The following is a 27,380-nucleotide window of genomic DNA, read 5'->3' as shown; positions in this document are numbered from 1 at the left end:
GATGAGTGATCCAGCTGGCTAGCCCGGGGTTGTTCTCAGCATGTCCGGCGATGACTATCCGAGTTTTCTCCTCACTTTCCTCCTCTCTTACCCTCAGTCTAGAGCTGATGTCAAAGGTCCAACGGCACAGGAGAAGGACCTCTCAGAAACTATCGGCTAGCGGGTTCTTCAGTGTCGTCAGAGAGGATGTGTTTTGTCATGAGAGACAAATCCTGACCTTCTTCAACTCTCACGAGCAAACACAGCCACTCTGAAGACACGAATAACTAGCTAGCTGGCAGTTTCTTCTGTTGTGGTTCTCTTTCTGAACTTGGCTTTGCGTGCTGAGTTTAAGGCCATGTTGCTATCTGAATGTGATCTTAAATGGCAGCGTAATGGTGTTGTGATAACAGAGACTGGGGCATTCTAAGGCATTCTTAGGGGCTTCAGTACAATATGTTAAAGCAAATCATCTAACGACAACATTAAAAACCACTTAATTTGTCTGTAATGCTTCAGACAGAGCTTAACCTTGGGTCTGAGGCCTGTGTGGGCCGGGGCATGAAGCCACATAGAGATGAGGACTGGAATGAGTTTTTAATAGGTGAATGCTAGCAGGGTGAGTTCTCCTCCTGCTCTGCTGTAATGGCTGGAGATGGATACCAAGGCAATGGCTTCTCCATAGTGATGAATGGCAATCATCTTCAAATTCTTCTTCTTCATCATCTCCATGTCTCCCCTCCTCTACGGATGATGCAACTGTTTCAGAGAAATACATTCTGAAAAGGGCCTTGGCATGGCTGGTATAGAAAATCAAGAGAGAGGCGAGAGAGGGATGGATTGATGAGAGAGAAAGCCAGCTCTCAACGACGGATAGAACGGTGTGGGCTTTGGAGAGAGAGCTTGTGAGAAACTTTGAAGACAAACCTCAATGTCTCCTTTGAATGAAGCAGACTTTGAAATGGCTGTTTGGCAGGTGATTCACCTCAGTCTTTAGACTGGCTTGTCTGACAGTGTCTCGATTCTTGTGCGTGTCTCATCAAAGTGAGATCCAGGACGGACTGTAATTCAGAAGGTCCATGGTGTTTTTATGTGCTGGGCTTAGAAGTGTCCAAGGTTTCTTTTTTACCATTTCACAATAAAAAGACAGAGCACATACAGGACTTTAAACACACTGGAAAAGATAAAACTTTATTTCTCCCTGTTGTAACAATACAAAGTCAACATGTGCAAGAACAATTCAACCCCCCAAAAACTGCACTGTACATTCTATCTAGTTGTTCTACATAGACAGAACGTAATGTGTGTCGACATTATCATTATCGTCATAAAATTCATCATCACCACACCCATGTACCAATCACCAAGCTTTATTTGTGTACAGGTGAATATTTCACTGTAAGGCAACTATTACCATGACAACCTGAAGACCAAAACAGACATGGGGACTGATCCTTACCACAAGTTAAGGATTACAAATACATTTACAATGTCAAAAGTTAAGATTCAATAAAAGAGACAACAATCACACCACACTTTGAGAAAAATGATCTCTGGGATTCCTCTCGTGTTAAGGGGACAGAATGAGATGGGCTGCTTGGCACTGACTGACACTTTGAGGAGATGAGAGAAGGGGCTCTTTTGGTGGGACTCACTGCTAGGCTAGCCTCCATATTGTTGTTGAAGGGGGAACTCCCTGCTAGCCATGTAGCCTGTTTCAGTGTCAGAAGGGCTGCAGCAGTAAGGCTGCTGAGACGATGTGTGTTTCCTACCATATCCGATCTGTGCAGTTTCCCCTGCTTTGAGGCCCAATTAAATCCCTTTGTAGAGCTGCAGCTGTTTAAAATTCGTGTTCCTCCTGGCTTGCTGCTGCCCCTCACTTTGGGGGAGGGAGACGGTAGGAAGAGAGAAAAGAGAGAGAGGAAGGAGAGAGAGAGGTAGACGGGAAAAATAAAGAAAAGAGAGAGAGAAGAAGGAGAGAGAGAGGTAGACGGGAGAAAGAAAGAAAAGAGAGAGAGAAGAAGGAGAGAGAGAGGGAGAGAGGGAGAGAGGGGGGGGAGAGAGAGAGTTCCAAGGCTGCTCTCCAGGCCAATTATATCCGAGTTGGGCACACTTTATATCTACTCTGGTTGTGATGGCAGAACACTTGCAATTAAAATGCGCAGTGAAGTTAACTTGCTCTGACTTGCCAATTTGAACGTTATTGCTAACTAAAGATTAGCAGGCCAGAATCCCTATTGTTGTAAGAGCAAATGTAGTAGTCACACTGACTCACACTGACTCCTGAGTCTGCTGACTCCTGTTAAAACAGGATATAATGGCCATCCCATTTATATTCTCTTCTGTCTTGTCATTTTGTTTTGTTAAGTGAAGCTACTATCATCTCTCTGCTCCAGGGTTGTATGTTGGACCCAGAAACCATTTATGGCCACTTTGTACCCCTCCAGGGACTCTGCAGTCTACTCGCCTGGTCAGGAACGCTCTTTGTGTAGTTCTGTGCAGGGCCAGACTGCAGGTTACAGACGCAGAAAGGGGTTGAAGCACCCCCCCCCCCGTCTATCCACTGTAGTGGGAGATAGACAGGGCCGCCTGGCTCAGTCTCCGCCTATTATGTTCCATCCCACACGCAGTCTGGCACGAGCAGATGCTTCCTGTGTTCCTTGGAAAAAAACCTTCACTTTATTGATCAATCAGGAAATACATCAGCAATTCGTTAAGAACTTAGGAACTAAGAGGAACTAAGCAGGATTAACTCACAATTGTGTGACATTTGGTGTGTACGTTTAATGGGATTATTTAGTTCCTCTCTCATAGTAAAGCTCGCTGGCAGCAGGAGGGCATCAGTATTCAATAGAATATTGATGTTCATTATCCTGATACATGTCTGTTCCATAGACTTCACCTCCCTATTAAATGTGCCCTTACTGAGAGCATTTCATCTGCACCTCACTGGTTACTCAGTCTACTGTACAGTATGTGCTCATTTTAGTAGAGGTCTCCTCAGGGCCCTGAATGCTGTACATTATTGCTGACAGAGAAAGGTGTGTTTATGGGCTGTACATTCTTTATTATGGCTAATCATACATTTTCTAATCATGAACCAAATTAACATTGTCATTTTATTGCTGACTGAGCTAAAGCCTCACCCCGGTCTGGACTGGGATTGAAGATTAATTTGCCATGGTCATAAAATCTATTTGAACTATATATTTTATGTTGAAATACCTGTGATCCAAAAAACGTAGTTTTAAATACCGTCTTTAGCTGGCATGGGATGGGGGGTCAGTTGGCTGTCATTGAAGCGTCCCTGATTCTTGCTTTAGTTTGAATTGAAAAAAACCCCTCTATAGTCAACATGAGCCCTTCGGTTGACCTACTTTTGTGTTTTATGGCGTTCATTCTTCATCTATAACAGTAGGCTAAATTACTGTGTTTATTACAGCATCTTTGTCGAGCAGGGATTAGTGCTCAGTGATCAATAGTCTAGAAGAAGATCAAGTATTGAGAAGCTCACACAGAGAGACAACACTATGTCTGTGGCTTTGACAAAGTTTTCAGTACACAAAACATAAGAGATGCTTGGCATCAACTCTTCACTGTGACTTATTCAGAATGTTGACCACAAACTCACAGAATTCCCTGACAATCACATCAATAAATCACCAATAGATAAAACCCCACAACTGCTTCTAATGGCTACAGAATACAAACCAACACAGCAGTGTAATCAAGACTTGATATCTAGAAAGGTGTTTTTTAGTTTATTTTTTTATCTAGCGAGCCCTCTTTAGCCTCCTCAAGTTCAGGTTTTGTGTTAGGTGCTCCAAACTGTCCCTCCATAATGTAGGTTTCTAGTGCCTCGATGAATGTTTCTGTCATTTGTGGTGGTAGGGCTCGACCTCTACAGATCCACACAGCCTGTATTCTGCAGAGGCTGAAAGGACCTCATAGACCTGGCTCTGTAGGTCCAACAGTAGGCCTGGTCTGGTACTGAGAGGATAGGTGCGTTGAAGTCAGTGTCCAGGGCTGCTGTTCGCTAGGTCCAGCTCAGCCAGCATTACTGTGGTGCTGTGTCAATAGTCCAGAGTCTGCCTGGGCTTGAGCTCTTCTCTGTCGTTAATTAAACAGAGCAGCTGCCTCTCGCCAGTCTTCTCACAAAAGTACTCTGCCCAGACAAAGACACAAGGTATTAGAATTTTCACAGCACAGACAATACCACACGCCAAATACAAGAGTTTCACAAACAAGGTAAAATATCAACTTGAGTGATCTTCCGACTGATTTAATGAGGGTAATTTATGCTTTTGTTCGTGCCGGCTGGTCCATTGTCAACATGAGGAAAGCAATTCCAGCCAGGGCTTTTCATCTTTGCATAGCCAAACTGAACCAGGCTGTCTTTTGCAGTTTCCATGATATGTAATGTACTCACACCACATGGTGAGTGTTGCACTGTAATTGGACAATGTCTGGACATGCTGCTCCACTGATAGACAGGAGAGGCTTGATTTAATTATTTCCAAGAACTATCATAGTTCTTATATATAACTAAACAAAAAACTCCACGGCCTAAGTTCTGGTTCGAATAAACAATGAATATGCAGTACATATATTACTCTTTGATCACATACGGTGCCACAAAAATCAGAACCAGAATTCAGTTTATTCACCATGTACGTGTATTATGGTCAGTTATGGTGTGCTCTGGAGTGTTATTTCTCTGGCAGATAGATAGTCAGGTGGGGAGCCACTGCCTTCTGGTCAATGAAGACAAAAAAAGCAAGGGAACAGACATAGCCTCGACAGAGACTGGACTGGTTGCCAGACAAGCCCATGTGACAGACTGACTGAGATAGCTGTTGAGTCATTGAGCACCAACTGAAAGTGACGATCTGGTGGCAGTTCTTAGTCAGCTCCTGTGAACATGGTGGCAGATGCCAGTTGCTTGGATCATTGTGACAACCGGTGGCGAGGGCTAGGTAGGTGGGAGGCAGCATGGGATGAAGCCTGCCAGGACCCTCAGCCAATGGACCTGCTAATCAGCACCACGGAGACGTTAGTCACATGTCTGGGGTAGCTTTTGGTGGCCACGTGCGCTGCCCACCCTGTTTACACACTGTCACTGTATACAAACCTAAATCAACAAACATCCTGGCGTCAGGCACAGTCCTGAAGTCCTGGAGACCAGGCCTAAACTCTGCTCTGGGCCTGGTTTTACTCAAACAATTTGGTAAAGCTAGACTAGGGTTGGACAGCTGGGCTCTCAAGGTCTCACGCATTCGCTGTGAGACTCACGCATTTCAGCCATTCCTCACGCTCTCACGCAACACCTTGTATTTCTCACGCATTTCAGACATTTCTCACGCTAAGAAATAAGGGATAACTCGTCCCGCTATATACAATTAATGGATGAGGCGCAGGCATACTGACATGATAGTTGTCTCAAGTTAAGCGTAAAAGCCAGAAAACATAATTAGAATCTTTTTTTTTAGGGGGGGGGGACTCCGAACCAATCAAATGTTTTGTTTGTTTATTGTTAGTAGACCCAATTCTGATCTGTAGCTTTGGTGTTGTGTTATGATCCACTGAGGCAGGGAACATGGACACACAAGGAATGCAGAGAGCCACTGGAGAGGGTTTCCTCAGCCAAAGCCCCAGAACTGAATCCAGGGCATCTCTCTGGCATCGAGAAGACTTGTGCCGCTGCCAGGGAATAAAGCAGGGCACCGGCCCCTGAGGCTCACGGTCCAGGCATTGACAAAGCTAAAAGTCATCCACAGATTTCTGCATTTATTAACAGTCAGGTTGTCCATTTAATAATTGAATGCTCTGGCTTACAGAAATGTGTTGGGAGTTTCCAGGAACAGCTGTGTTTACCACTGTTTTAGGGTTGCTGGAGGTCCCAGGAGATTATGAGTAGATGTTTCATGGCCGTGCCATTTTTGTGTAGATACTTGATACAGGAGTGGTAGTCAGATGGCTGAGCGGTTAGGGAATCTGGCTAGTAATCAGAAGGTTGCCGGTTCAAATCCCGGACAGACAATTTGACGTTGTGTCCTTGGGCAAGGCACTTCCCCCTACTTGCCTCGGGGGGAATGTTCCTGTACTTACTGTAAGTCGCACTAAATGTAAAGGAAAGCAAATAGCACCTTTATATTACAGCATTACAAATCTGATTAGTTAAGTGTCTTGCCAGTGTCTGGGCCCTCTGTTTGAGCTTTTGTCTGAAAGGATATTTTAAGGGTCTTATTGGGTTGTGTCTGTGTGTATTTTTGAACTTTGCCATGATACTTGTTAATTTAGGCCATGGCTTTTTCCCATCAGGCCTGCTGTACATGACTACATTTTCTTTGTTTGTTCAAACTAAGCTCCATACCTGGAGAGCCAAGTTTAATAAAAGGGATCCACAGAAAGAAACTAACAAGAGCTTCCTAGGACCGCCCACTCCAGGTTCAGAACGCAGCTGCCTATCTAAAAATGCACATGCCAGCCTTCTAAACCAGCAATATGCAACTCTCATTTCTGATTCCCGAGCTTACCATATAGACCTTCATTTCAAGAAAATCGAAAGGGGTTGCTTGGAGATGTTTAGCAAGTATTGTTTTATGGCAATGCCACAGTTTTAGAACTTGACCCCGTCTTGTTTGTTGACATCAAAACCACAGATGTTGTGCTTAGTGACTTCAACATTTCTCAGCATTGTCTCTGGGGATAGGCCTTCATCTCCACAAATAAACCCAAGGCCATTCATGACGTATGTTTTGTCTTATTTCCCTGTAGGAAACAGAGAATGAACGACTCGTGCTTGGGTTTCCGCTGGAAGGATAGAATCTTTGTAATGTATTACAATACTCGTTTGAACGCTACTGAACTCATGAATTGTGGGTGAGCTTATTATTACCAAGGAGGCAGGAACATATTAGTTGATCTACACCTACTGTATGTTCTTTGTCATCTTACATTTACATTTAGTCATTTAGCAGACGCTCTTATCCAGAGCGACTTACAGTAAGTACAGGGACATTCCCCCCAAGGCAAGTAGGGTGAAGTGCCTTGCCCAAGGACACAACGTCATTTTGCACGGTGGGGAAACGATCCAGCAACCTTCTGATTAGTAGCCCGACTCCCTCACTGTTCAGGAAACACAAGATTAGCTATTTGGGATCAATTTGGTCTCCTCATACATGGCAAGGTGTTCACTGCATACTGAATAATTGTATCAAGAATTGTAATAATACTTTGTGGGAAGTCCTGTTTAATTATATGACTCATATTCACAGGAGGCTTACTTGTCGTGCACTTTGTGAGACACTCAAAGCAATGCAATAACAAACGAAATATGCGACTTATTTTGACAACAATGTATCCTCGAACACCCTAGTGCCACCCTTCCCAATATAACGAGTCAAAATTCTAAGCAGTTACCATCCATCACACATGATATCAACAGGTATTACATAAACCCTGCAGGTTGTTGTCATGGTTCCATCCTCCAATGCCTATGTAGTCAATTCCACTATTTTTTGTGTGCCTACTATCTGAAATGCTGGCATTCTGCTAGAACAGGTCAACCAGTACAGTGTAAGATTGATGAGGCCTCTCTTAATGAGCGGATGCCATGTCTAACTAGGTAGCTTGCTGGGTATTTCCGCTTGTAGTTAGACATCTGCCAGTGTGTGGACAGCCAAAGGATTCCACTTTTGAAGCCCTAGCTCCTCAATCTGTGTCAGGGCACAGGCTCCGACGGTCCAGTCAAGCTCACAAGCCCATTTGTCAAATCTCTGCCCTCATTAAGTTAGTATGGACAGAAGGAGACAGTGTGAGGCACCGGGGCAGTCAGTGACTGCATGAGGAAACTGCTCCTGAGTTCCAGAGTCTTGCCACAGACACACCACAGAACGCCTGGAACTGAGAACCAAATTATTGAGGTTTTCTTTGTGGTGTTTCTGTGGTGGACTAACTGTGTTTTGTCTGTGTCAACTGTGTTTTGTCTGTGTCAACTGTGTTTTGTCTGTGTCAACTGTATTTTGTCTGTGTGTACTGATACATCAACGTGGCAAGGCTCTAGGTGTTCCCCGGGAGCTGATTATTTTATTTTCCTCTCTCTTCTCTTGCTTTAGAGAGTTTGTCTAAGGCTCCCACATGCAATCCACAAATGTGAAAAGGTCATAAAGGACGGTGTTTTCACTTCAAAATTCTCTGAGGAGGTTTAAATGTGAATCTTAGATGATACTATTACATTTAGTATGAGTTATAGGTCACACTAGCATAGTGTCCCGAGCCAGCATTTCAGTCGGCACTTGATTTGATGACGGCTTCATTACGAGATGACCAGGGAATCACAGAAAAGAATATTGAATATTGATGACTCAACTATTTGAGGAGCAAAATATTCAAATAACCATGCTTTCTTAATATTCACGACTGTACTTTTCTCTTGGAAGTCGCTTTGGATAAAAGCGTCTGCTAAATGAATACATGAAAACGTAAAGAGTGTGTATTGCTAAGTAGTGTGTGTGTGCGGGCAATGAGAATATCAGTGGGTAGGATGTTAGCATGTCTGTGTGTGTTTGAGAGAGAGATTTTGAGAGAGCGAGAGAAAGAGAGAGGTAGAGGAAGAGAGAATGCAGGTGAGTGTGTGTGTGTGTGTGTGTGGGGGGGGTACTCAATGGTTCATTCTCAGTCAGCCTGCAGAAAAGTATGGAGGAGGGAAAGCTGTATTGTAATGCAGGTTTGGAAGTTGACATTTTTGAGTAAAATCATACAGAACCCAGTCTTATGTAGGCAGAGCCAAAAAAAGAGACAGAAGCATAGGAAGAACGATGAATTGAGGGCTTAACTGTAATGGGTTCCCAGGAGCTTGCACCTGCTTTCCATGAGCTACTTCATAAGCTAAAATTACCTTCACCCAAAGTTGAACGTCAAACCAAAATACAAAAGATGGCCGTTGTTGGCATTTGTAATGAGTGAGAGCAAGACTCACCAGGCGGTGGACGTGTTGTAGGACAGGAGCGTGGGACTGTTACTCTCTCCCCGCAGGCTGTTGCTCTCTCCCCGCAGGCTGTGTCTGGGATGATGGTGGCTCTGCACCATGGGCTGGGCCTGGGCCAGGCTGTCCTCCTCCTCTGGTACCGGCCGATGCCATTGGTTCCTGGCTTTCTTGAGCCAGCGCCCGCCCAGGCCCCACTTCTCCAGGTAGACCCGGCACACCTCATAGTTCATAGCCGAGTAGTACAGGAAGTCCAGGGCTAGCAGCACCATGACGAAGAACCCATAGATCCAGACGCCTACCAGAGCAGTGTAGTTACTGTATGGGAAAGACAGGGAACCAGGTTCACTGTAGTTCAACTTGTATATATTCTTCCTCATGCAGTTTAGTAATTGATAGGACAATATGTTGCATTAGTGCAATGTAAAAAGGGAGGCTTACTGAGCCATCTCTGGTCATCTACATCTCTCTATGCTAAATCTCTGGAGCCGGTATTCATCTCAACATTACTCACAGTTGGCTTGCATCTATCAATAACTGTGATGGTAAATGTGTTCAGACTGTTTCCAATCAACCCCCAGGTGAGGGCTGTGGGCTGTGAGCAGTCTTAAATATCTAAGGCTGCGCCAGACGTTTTATGAAGTGGAGCGCTAATAGGGAGTACCCTGGGAGTTGATGGCATCCTATTAGGATGCAAAGAAGACACAACTCTGACCCTTATCTGAGTGAGAGCAGACGAGAGACAGGAAGTCAGCTTAACACTATCTTTGGGGTGTCAACACTTATTTTGAGTGTCAACATTTTGGTTGGTGGAGGTATATTTGGAACAGATGTATTCAAATCCAGTCTCTTATGACAAAGGACACAAAGCGTCACTGGATGTCAAACTGACCAAAGCAGCTTGCATTATTAATGCACTCTTTACTGTCATGACTCACGTCTAGTGTTAGTGGGCCTCGATGCTTCTACACCTGAACCACAAAAGTACTCCCTTATTGCTTTGTAGCCTAGCACACTGTTTGCTAAGCCTAATCTAAAAAGAAGTGTACATTTGTCTGTGTGTGATTGTGTTTAAGGTCAGCAAGCCATCCATACCACACTGTGTTTTAAGAGAGCCTCAGAGTAAACAGATGGTACTGTTTGGACAGGCCTTAGTGTTGAGAGAGCGATTGATGATCACCACACAGCTACAACAAATGTTTGACGCTGTTAAACAAGGCAAATTGAGGGGCAAAATACAGAAGATTGATTATGTGTCAGTATTTGGGCCGTTCTTCTCACTGAATGTCTTCCTTACGGATTTTCTTGGATGATTTGCACATGGGTGGCATCTGCCAACACTTGATTTGAATGTCAAAATCAGATCATGAAATCAGATCAGTTCGGCCCACATACCTCTACTGGTAAAGACACTGCAGTGCACTGGAATAGTGAAGAATGGCTGATTAACAAGAGCACTTCTCTGGCTTTGACATTTGCCAGAAATGGTGTGCCAGACAGATAGATAACTTAATTTGAAGCCAGTGGTAAATATCACACTCTCAAACCCTCCATCTACAGGAAATGGCCTCCCATCAAGTCATGTGAAATATCATGACCTGCCGTAGGGCAGAGAGGCCGTCCCTGGCAGAGTCCTGGTGAGAGAGCATTAGTGGAGAGAAGCTCTGTGTGTTTGTCAGGGAACCCTCCTACTAAGCTCCTACACACCCACTCTGACTCTGGCACTCCACAGGCCAGCTGTGCTAGACTAAAGCCCTGTTGTGGTGACAGGGTTGTCACTCCAGCCACATCAGGCAGATGTGTTTACTTATGGTGAGAAGTGTTTTTAAGTCACAGTGTCGGGTTTATTTGATGTACTGATTACATCAAAATGTACAGATTGCGTCATATGGTACAGTATAATATGAATGTTTTTTGTTTTTTTAGAACCGTTATGAGATTTGGCAGAGCACTGTGCTGACGGCTATAGCGTTCTTATACTCAGCGCAGCGCGTTACTTCGGACTTGACTCCTGCACTACTCTCCACTGATCTCCCATGCACAGGCATCCCACTCACGGGGAACAGTTGACAGCAGTAGCAGCTCTTCACTGCAGTGTTTCTGAATCTCTGTAGCTCTCTGGATCAATGTCGGAGTGCCCTTTGAACACAGGGCAGAGGGTGTCATTGAGAGGGTTACCGTCTAGGCCAACAATTTAACAGTCAGTCACTAGCATTTGAAGCCTGCCAAACCAAAGTTGTATTTTCCTTTGAGAACATTTGAGTGGTGTCGTGTCAAGATTTCTCTTAAAGATCCTGTAAAGCAAAATCCATGATTTGCTTCTCAGTACATTATATACGTGCGAAATTAGTTCCTGAAAGCATGTGCAAAGCGCAAAAACTTTGTCGCACTAAAATGTGGAGTTAAACCGTTGAACAGTTCTCTTCCGTTTTCAGCTCAGGTTTTGTAGAGGCGGAGCCAAAACCCCATCGATCTACATCACAGCAACCTATCCATGTCAGATCACAGACGGTTGCATTCTGTTACTCAGCTGGTACGATGCAAAGACAAAGTAATTCATACATAAAACACTCAGAGACTGAAGGTAGGTCTGTTCTGATATCTGCAATTGATTTAGCTAGTGTTGCTGTTGTTGCTAAATTCAATAAATTCGAGGGGGCGGAGATTCAGCTCCTTCAGGCGACACGCCCCCCCAGTCTCAAACAGAGAAGACTGCTGATTTTCTCACGATTTCAAAGCCTTATTTAACTTTTTTTTTTTTTTTTTTTTTCATTCGAATTTGGATGGGTAGTTAACAACACATTCTTCTGTGGTGTGATTGACTTAAAACTAATTTTAAATTCCACTTTACATGATCTTTAACTTTTATTTAAACAACATGTTTGAAAACAGCATACAAGTAGTGTAATTTCAGTGGATAGGAATGTGATCTGTTTAAGTAGCCATGGTAAGCTAGTCCATTCATATGACCACTGAGAAAATGACTTACTTGTGCGCATAGCCATCTGAGGTGGTGGTCAGGTTGATCTGCATGACTGTCTGGAACTCTGTTTCGTTGCAGCAGTACTTGAAGGCCGTGTTGTTGTGGTGACAGCAGAACATGTAGGTCTTGTTGTCTGAGAGGCGTGGGCAGTGGAAGCCAAAGTGGTAACGCCCCTTGTGGTCGGTGTAGGGTTCGCACACTCGGAAATGTGCAGAGAGGGCTGAAGAGATGGAGAGCCAGATCAAATCGGGCAGGGTGAAATATTTAGATTATGTGATATTTGGCATGCAGCTGTGTTTTTCTTGTTGCAAATGCAATGACAGTAAATGCGTGGATGGTCACAGTTGTGACACACAATTTATCCAACTGAAATGTATTCTACATGGCAAATTATGAAAGGAAATAACACAATTCAACACTACTCTTCTAATCTCTGTAGAAGGTTTGGAATTTTAAGAAATGAGTCATGCTAGTTTTCTCAAGGATCACAATGACTCTTGCTTAGAGACTTGTTGCTCTTGTTGGTTAGTGGAAACTGATTTAAACTGTTGTATTCGCTGCAAAATATCCTATTTGAGTTAATCTTATTTTTTATTTTTACTGTTGCTGCTTTTTCTACAGGTACACTTGCACTTAGAGATTCATGTTGTTTAATTGTAACTTGCTTAACTTGCTTAACTTGCTCTTATGGTTCTTCCCTTTGGCACTTATTTTTCGGTTGTTCACAATGTGTGCTTCTTGTTTTGGACACCCGCAATGCTTTGGGGCTATCTTGTTGTTATTATCAGTGACCTATGCACTTTGTAAAGCTCTCTTTTGGAAGTAGCTTTAGATAAAAGTGTCTGCTAAATGAATAAATGTAATGTAATGGCATGAATATGAAGTCTGGCAACCAAGAGGCTTTTTCTGTCTTTGATTGAAGTCACGGAAACATCGTTTGGCAGGCGAGACTCATGTAGATGATAACCAATTACTAGCCTGTCAGCCAAATGGACCAGTTATAATGGATGTCAATTACACATGGCTGATGACGGTTAACTCGTCACAATGGACCAAGACAAAACCACTTGTTTGACACCATCAAACCCTATCAGCTTCAGAGAATTTGGCATCCTTTCACATTTAATCCCTGCTAATCAGAGGATGTAAATATATCCTACATATAGTTGGAGAAAGATATTTTTTTGCATGAAGCCTATCTGAATGAACAATGTAAAAGGGGAAGAAAAGGAAGGTCATTTCTGTCTGTCATGTGCTTTCCATGAATAATGTACCAAAGATAATTGAGAGTGCTAAAATGGATAATGTTCTTCCAGGGTATTTGGGGTGATTGGTCCTTCATATTTCTGCTGATGGTAGAAAGCTTTTATAATCTTGGACAGGGACATTTTGGCCGTGTGAAGGAGCATAACACTCAGGGTGGAGAGCCTCAATTTGTGGCTTACTGGGTTCTTTCCAGCAGCTCTCTTTGATAGGATTTAATACAGGAAGGGAAAATACCTTGAGCATGAAGTGCAAGAAATACAAAAGAAAAACAATGCTATTCATTTGAGTTCTTGAGTTAGGGACTGAGTGCAGAGTTTTGAGAGGATTGAGATCTCTACAGCTGACATTTCAGAGGTGACTGCAGAGGTAAATCTCCGGAAATCAGATATATCGTTCTTAAATGTCAAGCATCATCCTCAAATAGAAAATATTTATATTTGTGATAAGCCCACGGCAGTAAAATCCATGGTTGTGGTGTAACGACATTTGATAATGCTGTAAACTTTAGGAAAAAAAGAGGGATTGGCAGTAATAAGATCTACCAATGAGGAAGCCAAGGATCTATGCACAGGAAGTGGACCATAAAGTGCTCTAATGATGCAAGACTTAAAGGTACATGTGGGACATGGGGAGTTGCGGTATTAGGTGGAAACATCTGTTTTTGGTCAAGGTACCATTCTACACATTGCCATGTTATTAATTACATTAACACCTTTTAGAATTTTAGGATACAGTAAACAGTTTATAAATATTGCATTATATTTACAATCTGTGAGCCCAAACCCTGAAAGGATCTCCCTCAATTACATTTGTTTACAAGTCCATAACAGCATTTCAGGAATGTTGGTCTGACGATCAAAATATTGCGAATAGTTAAACAGTGTTTCTGGGATGGACGAACATGTATGTTTAAATTCACACATACATCTGTGCAAACGTAAACTCAAACACACACCGACACACATATACACACACACACACACACACAGTGGTCTGACCTGCTGTGGACAGCAGGAGGAAAAGGACTGTCAGGACATTGAAGGACTGCCGGCTGGTGATCGTCATCTTCTCGTCCTCATAAGGGAGCAGGACGGAGAGCGGGGCTGGCTGCTTCAGCTGGACCTGGACATCCTCGGCTCTCTCACAGCTCCTCTCACATGGCTGCAGATGGTCACTGGAGCCCCTGGACAGCAAGAGGACAGATTAACACTGATGCATTAAGAAGACATTTAACATTTAGGTTACATTGACTACCATGTATCTACATCTACAATATCTATAGTATAAACATTGTAGTTTAGAAAATACTTATTGGCAACACTTTACATTAAGGTTACATGAACTGCCATTTGACCTGAAGATCTATAGTAACAACCGTGCGGTTAAATAGGAAATACATAAAAATAGCCGAAAGCCTGGGGTACTAAGACAGTATAGTGGTTTGTCGCATAGTTTTCTTTTACATGTAATACTTCGGTCCTGTACCATTAACCACAGGTCAAACTATTGCTGTCACTTAAAAAAATGAAATGTCCCTTCAGTGTGTTTCTCAGCCCTTGAGAGTTTGGGCAAATGGGGACATTTGTTAGTTAATGTGTTTGTCACCTATAAATCACAGCAAAGTTTGACAGATAAGACCCCTGTGTGGCAATAGAACTGTTCAAAGATGAGCCTGCTGCTAAACGATGCTTCAGTCTGTGAAAGTATATCCTTCTTCTTGCTTGCTGCAACATCACCGCAAGGCTACCATTAGCATGGTAGTACTCTGTCACAGCTGTCCCAAGACTAGCACTAAACGAGACAAATGGACACAGATGCTAACCGATTTAGCTTAGAAAGCTTTTTTTTTTTACTCTTCTGGACCGTTGTTGACACTAGGAAGAATGCAGGAGAAATGCTAAAATCGGTCTTTGTCAATTCGGTTGGTTCAGTTGTGAGCTTACATCACAAAATGTACATTAACTGAAGGTTGACTCACACGGCATCAATCACTTGGAAAGTAAGGCAACGTTTTAGCAAAGTTAGCCTAACCATCTGCCTCATGGCTGTGTGGGTCTATGATTGCCCCATCAGCAGTTTGCTTTGGTGACAGATGGAGATTGATGCAGCCTACAGTCTGATGCGGAATAAAGCAGGATTCAAGCCTGGTTTTCCTGGTTTCTTTCAGTCAGAAACAAGAGGTTAAGGTTTGTCCATCCAGCCTCCAAAACTCATCTATCCATTTATCCTCCTTGGTCTCTCCCTTTCACTTCCCAATCCATCTCTACTCACCCTTGATGCAAAGTCATCAGTCCAAACGTCTACCTGATGAGAACATTGCTGAACAAAGGGGTTAGAACCCACCATAGCTGCCGCACCGATATCTCATATAGAGGACGGTGGAGACAGAAACATGTGTCCTGGTGGTGGAGTGATGCGGTGGTTTTGTGTTGTCGTTTCTGCTGTGGCATCCGTCTCTCTGCTCCTCAGAGAGCCTGGCTGCAGACACCACCGGAGGCTTGTTAGAAACGTTTGCCTTCTTTCTTCTTCTTTTTCGAGCTAGAACGGACCAAACATTTTGTCAGGCAGCAACATATGCTGTGGGACCAGGGATTCCCTTTCCCAAGGTTGATGGACATATGTTCCTGTGTTTTGCCGTGCTGTAGGCTGACACGTTCCTCATAATGACGTTTGTTTTCAGCCAAAGAATCTGATGTGAAATCAGATGTGAATGCTCAGGGTTTCATTGGGGTGATGAGTTTAATAGAAGCAAAGCAGAATGCAGTAGAGTACAAGCTGGTAAGGACAACCACACATACACCCCACCCCACCCACACAGAACATACAAGGATTCAAACACACACACAGCTCTCAGGATGAACATGTTGCACACATAAACAGACTGATGCTGACTAGATGCTGTTTACATCACAGCCGAAAAACACAAACAAAACTCACAGCTAGACAACAAAACAAGGCACAAACTGAGAGGAGCATGATTCTGATAACACTAATTATTACTAAACAAAGAAATGGTCCCTAACAACCCAGTTTTTGCTTCCGTTTATCTTACCACTTACCAGACTCAAACAGCACAAAAGTAAATAAAGCTGCAATTACCCCTGCCACTGAAAAATTCACAATTGCAACAAAGGAGGGAGCTTTGATCTGTTGGTAGGGTAATAAGCAAAGTGGTTTTGTTATTTTCAGATGACAAATAGATTTAAAACAACCTTCTTGTATTGTCATGGTTTTGATCAGATATGTTTTTTCAAAATATATATTTATTTTATTTGTGTATGCTGTTGAGCACCTTTCATCCTGCAGCTTTAATGCTAATGCATTGACTGGATAAAATATGTTCTGATATCCTCAGGCTATTTATTGAAACCAATTTACCATAAAATCCCTGCAAAGCCATGGGACATTATACCGTACGTAATCGGAATCGTTTGACTTTTATACTAAATCTACATGGATTATCTATAGCATATCATTTATTTGTTCAAAGCTATAGAATGGGAATACAAACCCAAACAAACAGTACAGTGTGATAGACATCTTGCTCCAGGAGTCTGTAGGAACACAGGTGGCAGCTCAGACCTCCTTCAACAGACAGAGCCTCTTCATCGTCATCCCAGTCTTGGGTCTGCTGGTGGCAGGAACCCAGATCATACTGCTCACTATTCAACAGAATAGCTCAGATGTTGTTACTTTGCGATGTGGTTAGTGGCAACCTGGCTACAGACCGTTCCTTGACTCTGACCACCAATATACAGTTTGAACCATGCACTTCTGATCCTTAATCTTCTGCTGTACTTTCTACATGTACTATTTGTACCATTTGAAGGACATGAGAGCATCACTTCGATACTGTGCAGAACCCCATGAGGATGTGAGCCTACATTTTTAGTCAATCAGCAGACGCTCTTATCCAGAGCGACTTACAGAAAGTACAGGGACATTCCCGCCGAGGTGCCTTGCCCAAGGACAAAGTCATTTTTCACGGCCGGGAATCGAACCAACAACCTTCTGATTACTAGCCTGATTCCCTTACCTCTCAGCCACCTGACTTCCTACATCAGGGAGGTTGATGAGCCTGGTCTGTGCATCATGATTTCTAAACAGCTTTTTTGCTATGTGTGTACATTTATATGTAAATGTGTGTGTGTGTGTGTGTGTTTGTGTGTGTGTGTGTGTGTGTGTATCCTGAGATTTAAAAACCGTTTGACTTGAAAAGAAAATATTTCACTTTTAGATTTTGATATGGGCACTGAGTTGTTCCAGAGTGTCTGTGTGCTTTGCATGTATACCTGCAATTCCCATCCTCAGGAATCTGCAAGAATGGCCAAAACTCACTCTGCCTAGACAACAAGTCTGTTTCACAGGATAAGGAAAGACTACAGTATATGAAAGGTGTATTCAAAGAGTGAATCAATGAGACATTTATGCCTGGTGTCTTGGACACAAAGCAAGCCTGATCATTGCAATGTGATCGCTCATGAAATGCTGTTGTTAATAGTCCAGTTGGTTTAATCGGTTGTTAAATCAATTGCTAGCTTGTGAGCCCTGTTGTTGGCACAGTACACTCCTTACTCAACACTGCTACACAGGCATGTCAAAGGAGTCTCCACACATACAAATGCTGGAACTGCCTTACTTTACATCAGCAACAATGCAAACTATATTTCCAAACATCAACCCCCACCACCGACACCCTAAACAACATTTTAAAAGGCAGACTGTGAAAAACCAGTGTGCTAATAAGCTACTGCTCGACACAGACGGAGATATCTTCCAGTAAATAATCAGGAAAAGAATGGATTTTGCTCAGTCTAGTAATCAGCGTCTGTGGTACTGGAGAACAGGAAATGAACAGACACGAGTCGCTGTCAAATAGGAAAGAAGCTGCTGAAAGAACGACACAGCGGGGTTGCCAGGGAGCTTGTTGTGGTGAGAGTGGCCCACGCTAGTTTAATTGGTTCCTCTATTGTGTGCCTGCCTGCCTGCCTGCCTGCCTGCCTGCCTGCCTGCCTGCCTGCCTGCCTGCCTGCCTGCCTGCCTGCCTGCCTGCCTGCCTGCCTGCCTGCCTGCCTGCCTGCCTGCCTGCCTGCCTGCCTGCCTGCCTACTGTATATAGTAGGGCTGCATTTGCACGACAACTCGTTATTAAGTTGATACAATCCAAAAATGTGTTAACACTGTAATCAAAGTCAGACTCTGTCAGCCTGCTGTTTGTCAACCTGCTGAGATCTTTTATTACCATTCCCCATCCCTGTACTTCCTTCCATCTCCCTCTCTCATCTGGAGCTGTAAGACTGGTTCGAAAGGAGTAATTGTGTTTGTAAAAGGATGCTAGTGGGGATTCTATACATAACATCTGACTGAGCCTAACAACACAGAGGGAACCGAATGGTTTCCTCATATAGCCACAGTACATGACAACTGAAGATTTGATAGATAGCCAAATGCCAAAACGTAGTCTACCATACGAATGTTACACTGTACAAGAAATAGTTACAGCTAAATCCAATTTGTATTGACGGAAATATCACACAGACACAATTATATTAAAGAGTATTCTGTTTATGACTGTTTGAACCAGTCATATGAATAACGTTCAACCACCCAGCCGATGTGAGCTCCTGGCTGGTGTGAATACTTCTTGCATCGATTGGAAATTAAACTGAACATTCCTTTGGGTGCATTTCCACCCTGTGATAAAAAAACATATTCAAGCAGGGCAGGGATTTTCTAATGAGACTGCCACTGGAGTTGAATCAACCAAATTCATTATAGGATCACAGTCGTGGAAGTCGGGGGAGGGGGGATTGGAATGTATTAGACCTCACTAACATAATGTGAGCTTTGCCTCGTATCTACCAAGCCCATGCTTCCAGAGGATAGAACAGACTGTGGTTCTCGGGAGTCTCTAGCTTGTTACCTGTCAAGGCAAGGGATTCTCTTGCTATTATTAGACAGCCTCTCCCATCAGCAGGCAGGCATAGTGAATGAGGGAAACTAAAGACGAGCAGCATCAACAGCACAGAAGACTGATCCTCTCTTTTAGTTCCTTCCTTTAACAGCCCCCCGTTTCATTGGGTATAGCTTTGTGGTAGAGCATCTGACTGCAGAGGTCACAGGTTTAAATCCCCCCCCCCACGCGTACATCGCTTTGGATACAAAGTGTCTGCTAGATGCATACGTAGCCAGTTTGCTCTGGTTTCCATGTTTCTGCTAATGATCAGGGGGGATGATCGTGGGGGACACTGGGAAAGTGTTCGGAATAATCAATCATGTCCAGGGCTGGAGACATGACATTCTGTATCGTTCAGGGAGGTCTTCCCAAAGCTGCTCTTCATTGTTTTTCAGACTCCTGCCACAATAGGACCTTTAGCTTTTAGTGGCTGCCGTCACATACCGCAGGCTGATTAATCATTCCAGTGTTTATACGTGCTGTATTTTAGGCCAGCGTGACTCCAATGCTACCCTTTATGGTTGTAAGGAAGAGAACCAGGGAGAAAAGATGCCCAGCACCCCTGCAGGAGGTCGTGGACATGGGCCCCCTTTGGCTTAATCTCCCAGACACAAGTTGAGCCCTGTTTGTTTGATTTCGCTGTGACACTACGCTTTGGGCTGAACTCATTTCTTCTGGCTAGTATCCACTTCCTCATCCTCAGTTGATCCTGAAGAACCCAGCTCTGAAATAACGCTTCACAGCCCACAGGGAATGTCAAGGAAGAAATGCAACGTTTGGCGAGACACCAGCCAGGAGCGTGTGACGAAATGGCCCATAACATCTAGATGAGCTGAGTGATTCCCGAATGGCCTCATGCGTCCTCATCCTCAGATTGCATTCCGTGGGCTCTGTTGTGGACGGGGATATCTTGAGACTACACATCAATTCTCACCATGATACGCAATTGCCAACAAGCCCGAGAATGGCCGTACCACGCATTCTTATCTGTGGTGTATTTTCACGTTCTGGTGTTTGACAGTGCCAGATGACCCTTCTGAAGCACAGTCACAAAGAAATCCCAGGAGATAAACATAGACAGCTCACACACCTCCAGGTCACACGAGGAGATCACCGAGGCCAAAGGGCAAAGGTCAGCAACTGCGCAAACATTCTGCTGAGAATAACACTGTCACTCTGAGGGATTGTTATAATATATTTAACTCTCCAGATCCAAGCTCTAATGCGGTTTTGACAGGTGATTTTTATGCAACATTAGAAACCCAGAGAGTTCTTTTCAGAGATCATTAGAAGATATGCTGGGTGACTGGCCATCACAGAGGAATCACACCTTATTACTGAAGCTGTCGTGATCTAATGGAACCAGGCGGAGCTCCGCTCGGCAAACAGAGGCCTGAGAGTACGTCTGCACAGCGCTAACACCTGATTGGTTCGTACATGCTCTTTCAGTATGCATGAGATGCTAACAAGTGAGACACTTAAGAAAACGAGAATCCTTGTAAGGGAAGAAGCCATTAGCCTTTGTAGGACAATGATTGAAAGGATTTTAATCAACGTGAAGGAGTTGGAATTACATGAGAAATTTGATATTCAGAGGAAATGAGTGATGTGACTCACAGTCCTTTGTCTCTCTAGTATTACAACGGAATGTATAGTGATTCATATTCCCCATCATGCCAGGCAATAGCAGCAATACACACCTGCTATTGTCGCCTATGAGGGAAATGTCACAGTTTGTGTTTAACGAACACACACTCGTCATCGCTGTCGCTCACAGTGTGAGGGTTCCTCTCTGAGGTGTTTGCCGTGCGACTATCAGACACAGCTGCTGTGCTTGGACTGTAGATTACATGTGAGACCAAACACACACTCAAATAAACCTCAGTTATCTATTGTTCTTCTGTCCCTGCACCGTCACCATGGCAGTGTGGCTTCCCCTTAACTACCAGGTCGGCTGCACAAGCACAAAGAACCCCGTTGTCAAAGAACACATTGTTTCACCGTTTCTCATTTGTCTTTGAGAACATGTGAGAATGCAATGACAGTACCCCGTGGGGGACAGATGGCTGAGCGGTTAGGGAATTGGGCTACCAATCAAAAGGTTGTCGGTTCGATTCCCCGTGCAAAATGACGTGTCGTTGGGCAAGGCGCTTCACCCTACTTGCCTCGGGGGAATGTCCCTGTACTTACTGTAAGTTTCTCTGGATAAGAGCGTCTGCTAAATGACTAAATGTATGCTCTTCAGCTGACTTCTGCGTGTGTGTGTGTGCGTGCGTGTGTGTGTGTGTGTGTGTGTGTACCGGGCATTAATGTACATTGTTTAATAACTCGAGGGACAATCGTAGCGGTGAGGAAGGAGATGAGGCAGGAAAGTTGTCATTCCGAGCGTGATGGTGAATTCAAACTATTCCATAACAATTTCCTTAAACTCTCCCATGCTCCGTTAATCCTTAATCCCCACTTGAGCGTCCCTTCGGGAGTCAGAACGCAGAGGTCAGCCACGCATCCAGACAACCAGCTACAGACCAGACTACAACTGATGGTAAACTGGAGGTAAGCGTACAGGTCTTCAATCGTACCTCTGAACCGTTGTCTGTTTCAGTGTGAGGGACATGGGGCCCTGGCTCCAACAATCACTGCCCTTTTATCTGGACTTAAGAGCTTCTCCTGCCTTCCGGCAGACTGGGTGTCAGCAGCTCTGCAACACCTGCCTCAGCCCCAGTAATCACACTCCAGAGTCACACACCGACTTTCCTCCGCTCTCTAAACAAATCCGGACACCTTGACTCTGGAAATCGATGGTCCTGACCATGCTGTTCCTTCCATAGTTCTGTTGGATTCGAAATCTGAATTTCAACATAAACAAGGGCCAATAAAGGATCAATGCTTGTGTGGTCTCAGGTCTCAGAGAGAGGTGGATTCAGAGAGCTAATGAGTATTGACACAGCCAATACATTCATTTTGTATTCAGATGCTGGTAATCAATGAGTTGATCTGTGGATCCATACTGCATGTGTGTGACGTGGGTTAGGGTTGTTGGTTTTGGCAACAAAAAAAGACTTTTGCAATGTCAAGCTAAAGCCATCCAATGCTCTCAACACCTTGACAACCTGGTGCGATTACAACTCAGTGCAATATTTCCTTGCTTGTTTGTTGACCACAGAGAAGCAAACAGCCCATCAGCATTCAGAACAGCCGGTGGGTGAAAATGTCTCTGAATTTCAACAGCAGGGTTTTTATTTTATTATTCCTGCCTCTCATTTGAACAGGTCAGAAGCACAGGAGAGAAGATGCCCTCATGTTTCTTTGGTGATAAACCCTCTCCATCTACATTCATCCCTCTGAGTGAACAACAGCCGCCTACAAACCACCATAATGTGAAACCGAATGGAAACAGTTTGGTGGGGATTATGACAACAGACTCCAGATGCCACATTGCCACCTCTACATAATGATAGTGTTTAATATGGTGCTATTTCCTTGGTAAACAATGATAAATACCTCTCATTTAGTTTTGAGTTTGTGGCAGAGATCTGGAACCCTGACAAACATGAATAGGATACAGTGTGTCATTGGAGATACTAAATACACAATATCCGTTACAGAGTAAAAGACGTGACCTCTACAGTACTTGACTGGCCGGCTGACTGTCTGGCTGATTGACTGGATGGCTGCCTGACTGACTGGCTGAATGCTTCTGGTGTCTAATGGTTACATTGTTTGGATACAGGGCTACGCAGCGAGAGAGAGGATACAGTCGATGCTTAGCTGTGTGTGTATGTGTGTGTTTGTGTGTACCTGCGCATGCCTGTGTGACAGAATCAGGCTTAGTAGCTACAGTAACAACAGCTACGGTACTTGATGAGCTTGTGACATTGCCTTTGATGCTTCCACCCTTATCCATCCAGTTCTAGTGAACAGATAATTATCTAGCAAGGTTCGCACACACACACAGAACATCACAAGAGATGGGGAACTCTATAGGAAGGAAACAGACACCAAGACAGGGACCAGAAACTAACACGTTCAGTTCTAAGCGCAGTGGGCCAGGAAACAATGTCTATCATCCAGAGTGTTTATGAGCTCCTGGTCTGTTCTCATCCAAAGGCTTTGATTACGTAAAGCGCATGCTGTGATTTTTTCAAGTACATTATGTTACTTCTACATGATGTTCTTAATCAGTTAACAGTCAATTCCTCTTGAATGTATACATTCATTGAAGGCTCATGACATTTCTCAGGTTTGATTATCTTCTTCAATTTAATTCGGATGTTGAATTCGAGCCCAGGCAGTTCAATATGTTCTCTTCACAGCCTATGAACACTTCTCTGAGGGACAGGCATACAAGATTTTCCTGGAGAGATGAGATGATGACACCGGTTTCATTTAGATCCGATTCACTTCCCCATGTCTGACTTTGTGTCTCAGACTCATCTTGACACCAATGACCATGTTCCACTCTTTTGAAACTAGCTCATCCTACTTCACTCAGAATATGAAATGCTTCTCACTCAGTTTACAGCGAGGTGAGCCTGTTGTGTGAGTATAGTGTGTAGTGAGTAGTGTACGTGTTTGTGTGTTTGGATGTGCGAGTATGTGTGTGCGTTTGGGTGTGTGTGCGTGTGTCTGTTCATGTCCGTGTATGTTTGTGTCCTTCCAAGGCACCAGTCGTGACGTTCCTCCCGTCTCCTTCACTCTGTGTGTCAGGCTGGCTATAACACCATCACGGTCAGTGACTTCTCCCACTGGGGAATGTCAACAAGCGTCTGAGTATTCTGGTCAGTCCCCATAAGGACCTGCTATAGACTTGTGTGTCTGTGTGTATGTACACTGTTTAAGATTGTGGGCTGGCAGTCCTCAAGTCCTCAGCCATGTTATCAGCTGAAGTCACTTGTGATTACATTTACATTGAGTCGTTTAGCATTTACCTTTTATCCAGAGCGACTTACAGCAAGTACAGGGACATTCCGACGAGGCAAGTAGGGTGAAGTACCTTGCCCAAGGACATAACGTCATTTGGCTCAGCCGGGAATCGAACTGGCGACCTTCAAATTACTTGTCCGATTCCCCACCGCTCAGCCACCTGACTCCCTGATTAGGGTCTTAACACTGCAAAAACTAACTACAAAAATGTGGAAAATGCAATGAGCTGTTGCAATACAAAATGATGCATACAAATGTAAACACAACACTGCTTAAATGAATATATGAAAAGCTTCGCTGAGAGGATATAGAATTTCAAATAATTCATATGTTCAAGTCATGCGTTTCCTGTAGAGTGTAAGGCGTGAGGCTGTTGAGGTTGTGCCTGTCCTCTCTTCTCTCTCTCTCTCTCTCTCTCTCTCTCTCTCTCTCTCTCTCTCTCTCTCTCTCTCTCTCTCTCTCTTCTCTCTCTCTCTCTCTCTTTCTCTCTCTCTCTCTGTCTCTCCCTCTCTCCCTCCCCTCCTCCCTCCTCTCACTCTCCGTTACAGTAACGACAACAAGTGAATTCTTGTTCATGCAGACCTCCCACTGGGCTCTAATAAAAGATCTGTTTTTGCTACGTCATGAACCTGTAAGGAGATGAAGTCCTAGCCTCCCCTCCAACTAATTCTTAAATGCATTGTGAGGAATACAGTGTGTTCACAGTGGCTCACAACCCCCTCAATCATCTTCCACTTTACCGTAAGCCATTAAACGTGGGGATCAACGCATGTGTGTTGATGTGCATTAGCACTAATGGACTCATTATCTCTAAAACACTCCGGTGGGACTTTTTGGTACATGTAGAAGTACAGATATATATATATATATATATATATATATATATATATATACACACACACAAAAACACACACACTCACAGACAGACACACACACATTCAACACCTGACCAAACCAACTTAAACAATGACTGCTAACAGAAGCCCTGAACTTATTTCTCTCTCTCTCAAACAAACACAGACACACACACACACATTCTAATCCTTGTCAGAGAGAGAAAGGCAGCTGTCGTCATATACAAAGGGATCCTCCTCATTTTTTTTCTCCTCTCATGTGCCACTGTACATTTCCACAACCCCCTTTCCAAGCCACTGTCCGCGCCTGCCAATCCACCCTGATTGCCTCACATAGGAGGAGAAGGCTGAGACGCCCTCGTCTTCCACAGAGCTGCCCACCAGTGGACAAGGCGAGAGCAAAGAAACGACTCCACCTGAGTATCGTAAAAACGTGCGTAAGAGAGAGGGAGGGGGGGGGGAGAGAGAGAGAGGGGGGGGATACAGAGAGCAAGGAAGAGTGAGAGAAAAAGACAGAAATAAATGACAGTGTTCCCAAGCTGTGGAATTCCTAACTGAAACTTCCCAACTACGGTTATCCATATCGGCACATCTGAAAAGGGATACCCTCGATAACCATAGCAGACTCCATCCAAGTTAATGACTATACCACATCAAATCAAACGACTTCCTTCGGATCAGATCGAAAAGACAAGGAAACTTTGAGAGCTCAATTAGCCATGACAAACACAAGAGGAACATACAGCTTTGGTTTGTTTGTTTGTTTGTTCGATTCAAAACAGCTTTCCCCACTAACCTTTTGTTTAGCCTAGAGGAGGAAGGAGCGTTCTGTCAAAGACTCCCCTTGTTGCTTCTGTGTTACTCTTCCTTTGTTACGCCTTCACGCCGACATACTCCTCCTCATCCCGGGGAAGAGACAGACATCAACAGCTCATTAAGGAGAGAGGAGAGGGAAAGAAAAGCCCAAGAAGAAAGGCAGAAGCAAGTCTGTCTCTCTCCCAAGTCCCCTGCTCGGTATCCCAGCCGTTCCAGCTCCGCTTTTGAGAGTGAGTGAGGCAGGGAGGGGGAGAGAGGAGGAGATGGAGCGATACTGAGGAAGCGAGCGAGCGAGTGAGAGGGAGAGAGAGAGAGAGAGAGAGAGAGAGAGAGAGAGAGAGAGAGAAGAGAGCGGGAGAGGGGGAAGGTAGTGTGCGTTTCACTGGAGGGTGTGTGCGAGCACGTGTGCGTGTATGTGCGTGTGTATTCACTTGTGAGTCTCATATTCTTTTTTTAACAGAAGGCACCAGGTCAGTTGCTGCTACCCTAACAGAAATGAGTCCCCTCAAGAGAAACCCTCTGGTTATCTCACTTATGAGCATCCCCCTGATGAAGACCCTTTGATAAAAGATCACCCATTCATCTGTTTAACCTCTGTCTCTCTCTCTCTCTCTCTCTCTCTCTCTCTCTCTCTCTCTCTCTCTCTCTCTCTCTCTCTCTCTCTCTCTCTCTCTCTCTCTCTCTCTCTCTCTCTCTCTCTCTCTCTCTCTCTCTCTCTCTCTCAGCCCTGCCCCCTCAATTGATTTGAATCCCTGGGAGAGGACATGTAATGTCCACCCCCAGCTACACCCTCACTGTTTGGCTAGGGGTCACTGCCTTATCCCGGATGTGCACAGAAATGTAAATTACACACACGCTCACGCTCCAGCACCATGTGCACGTACACTCACGCAAACACACTGTATCCCAGTGGCCTTAGAGCTTGATGGTGAACGTTCCCTCTTGAGGGACATTGGGGGGATGAGTGTGTGTGTGTGTGTGTTTGTGGAGAGGAAGGGGGGCAGAAAAACAGGACGCTAACAGATGGAAGTCCCCACATGCTCAGGAGACTTGGCCCATTTCAAGCCTTTGAATAATGTCTTCATGCAGCTACCATGCAACCCCCCCTGACTACACAAGTTGGAGTGGGAATCGACTCAGTTGTCTCTCGGCAGGCATATTTACTGATGTCGATGACGTGTCGTCATTCCCCGATATCCCACGCCAAACCCCAAGTAGCGACGAGGACCTTTTCAGAGCACGAGAGCAGAGGGAGAGAAACAGACAGAGCTGTCGTTGGGAACGCACGCGTCCGCTCAGCGCGTGGGCGACCTGCTGACAGAGCCCCTCTCCAGAGAAACCGCCCAGGGTTGTCCGGCACACTTGCCATTGATGCTCCGGCTCTTCCGACGCGAGCATGAGGAGAGTTGGTGTGTGCGTGCGCGTGGGTGTGTATGTGTGAAGGGAGATAAACCGCAGTGTCAGTCATAGGCAGGATAGCCTGCAGCCGGACCTCATGGCAGGCTGATTTCGAGTCGTGTATGAAGTCCATCCAGCCAGGGAATATGCCCAGGAATGTAATGTGAATGTTATGAGGCAGAGAGGCAGAAAGGAGTACACGTCTGCATGATCACAACAG

General features: G+C 44.5%; 1 protein-coding gene across 3 annotated transcripts; it reads right to left on the bottom strand.

Moving 5' to 3' along the window:
• Positions 1-1,182: 1,182 nt before the first annotated feature.
• On the bottom strand, positions 1,183-25,972 carry shisal1b (shisa like 1b). Of its 3 annotated transcripts, XM_084672357.1 has the most exons (5): positions 25,743-25,972; positions 14,213-14,397; positions 11,955-12,168; positions 8,960-9,283; positions 1,183-4,144 (listed from the first exon to the last, which is right to left on the bottom strand). In XM_084672357.1, coding segments are annotated over exons 2-5 (606 nt in total). In that variant the 5' UTR covers positions 14,280-14,397; positions 25,743-25,972; the 3' UTR covers positions 1,183-4,143. The 3 variants fall into 3 exon arrangements, with proteins under 3 accessions (XP_084528483.1, XP_084528481.1, XP_084528482.1); XM_084672355.1 differs by lacking the exon at positions 1,183-4,144 and having other exon boundaries at positions 8,956-9,283; XM_084672356.1 differs by lacking the exons at positions 1,183-4,144; positions 25,743-25,972 and having other exon boundaries at positions 8,956-9,283; positions 14,213-14,449.
• Between the last annotated feature and the right edge of the window lie 1,408 nt (positions 25,973-27,380).

The sequence above is a fragment of the Hypomesus nipponensis genome, chromosome 14 (genome assembly GCF_054491055.1).
Source record: "Hypomesus nipponensis isolate SF chromosome 14, ASM5449105v1, whole genome shotgun sequence".
NCBI classification, from domain to species: domain Eukaryota; kingdom Metazoa; phylum Chordata; class Actinopteri; order Osmeriformes; family Osmeridae; genus Hypomesus; species Hypomesus nipponensis.
This window is presented reverse-complemented; position numbering and strand designations above follow the sequence as displayed.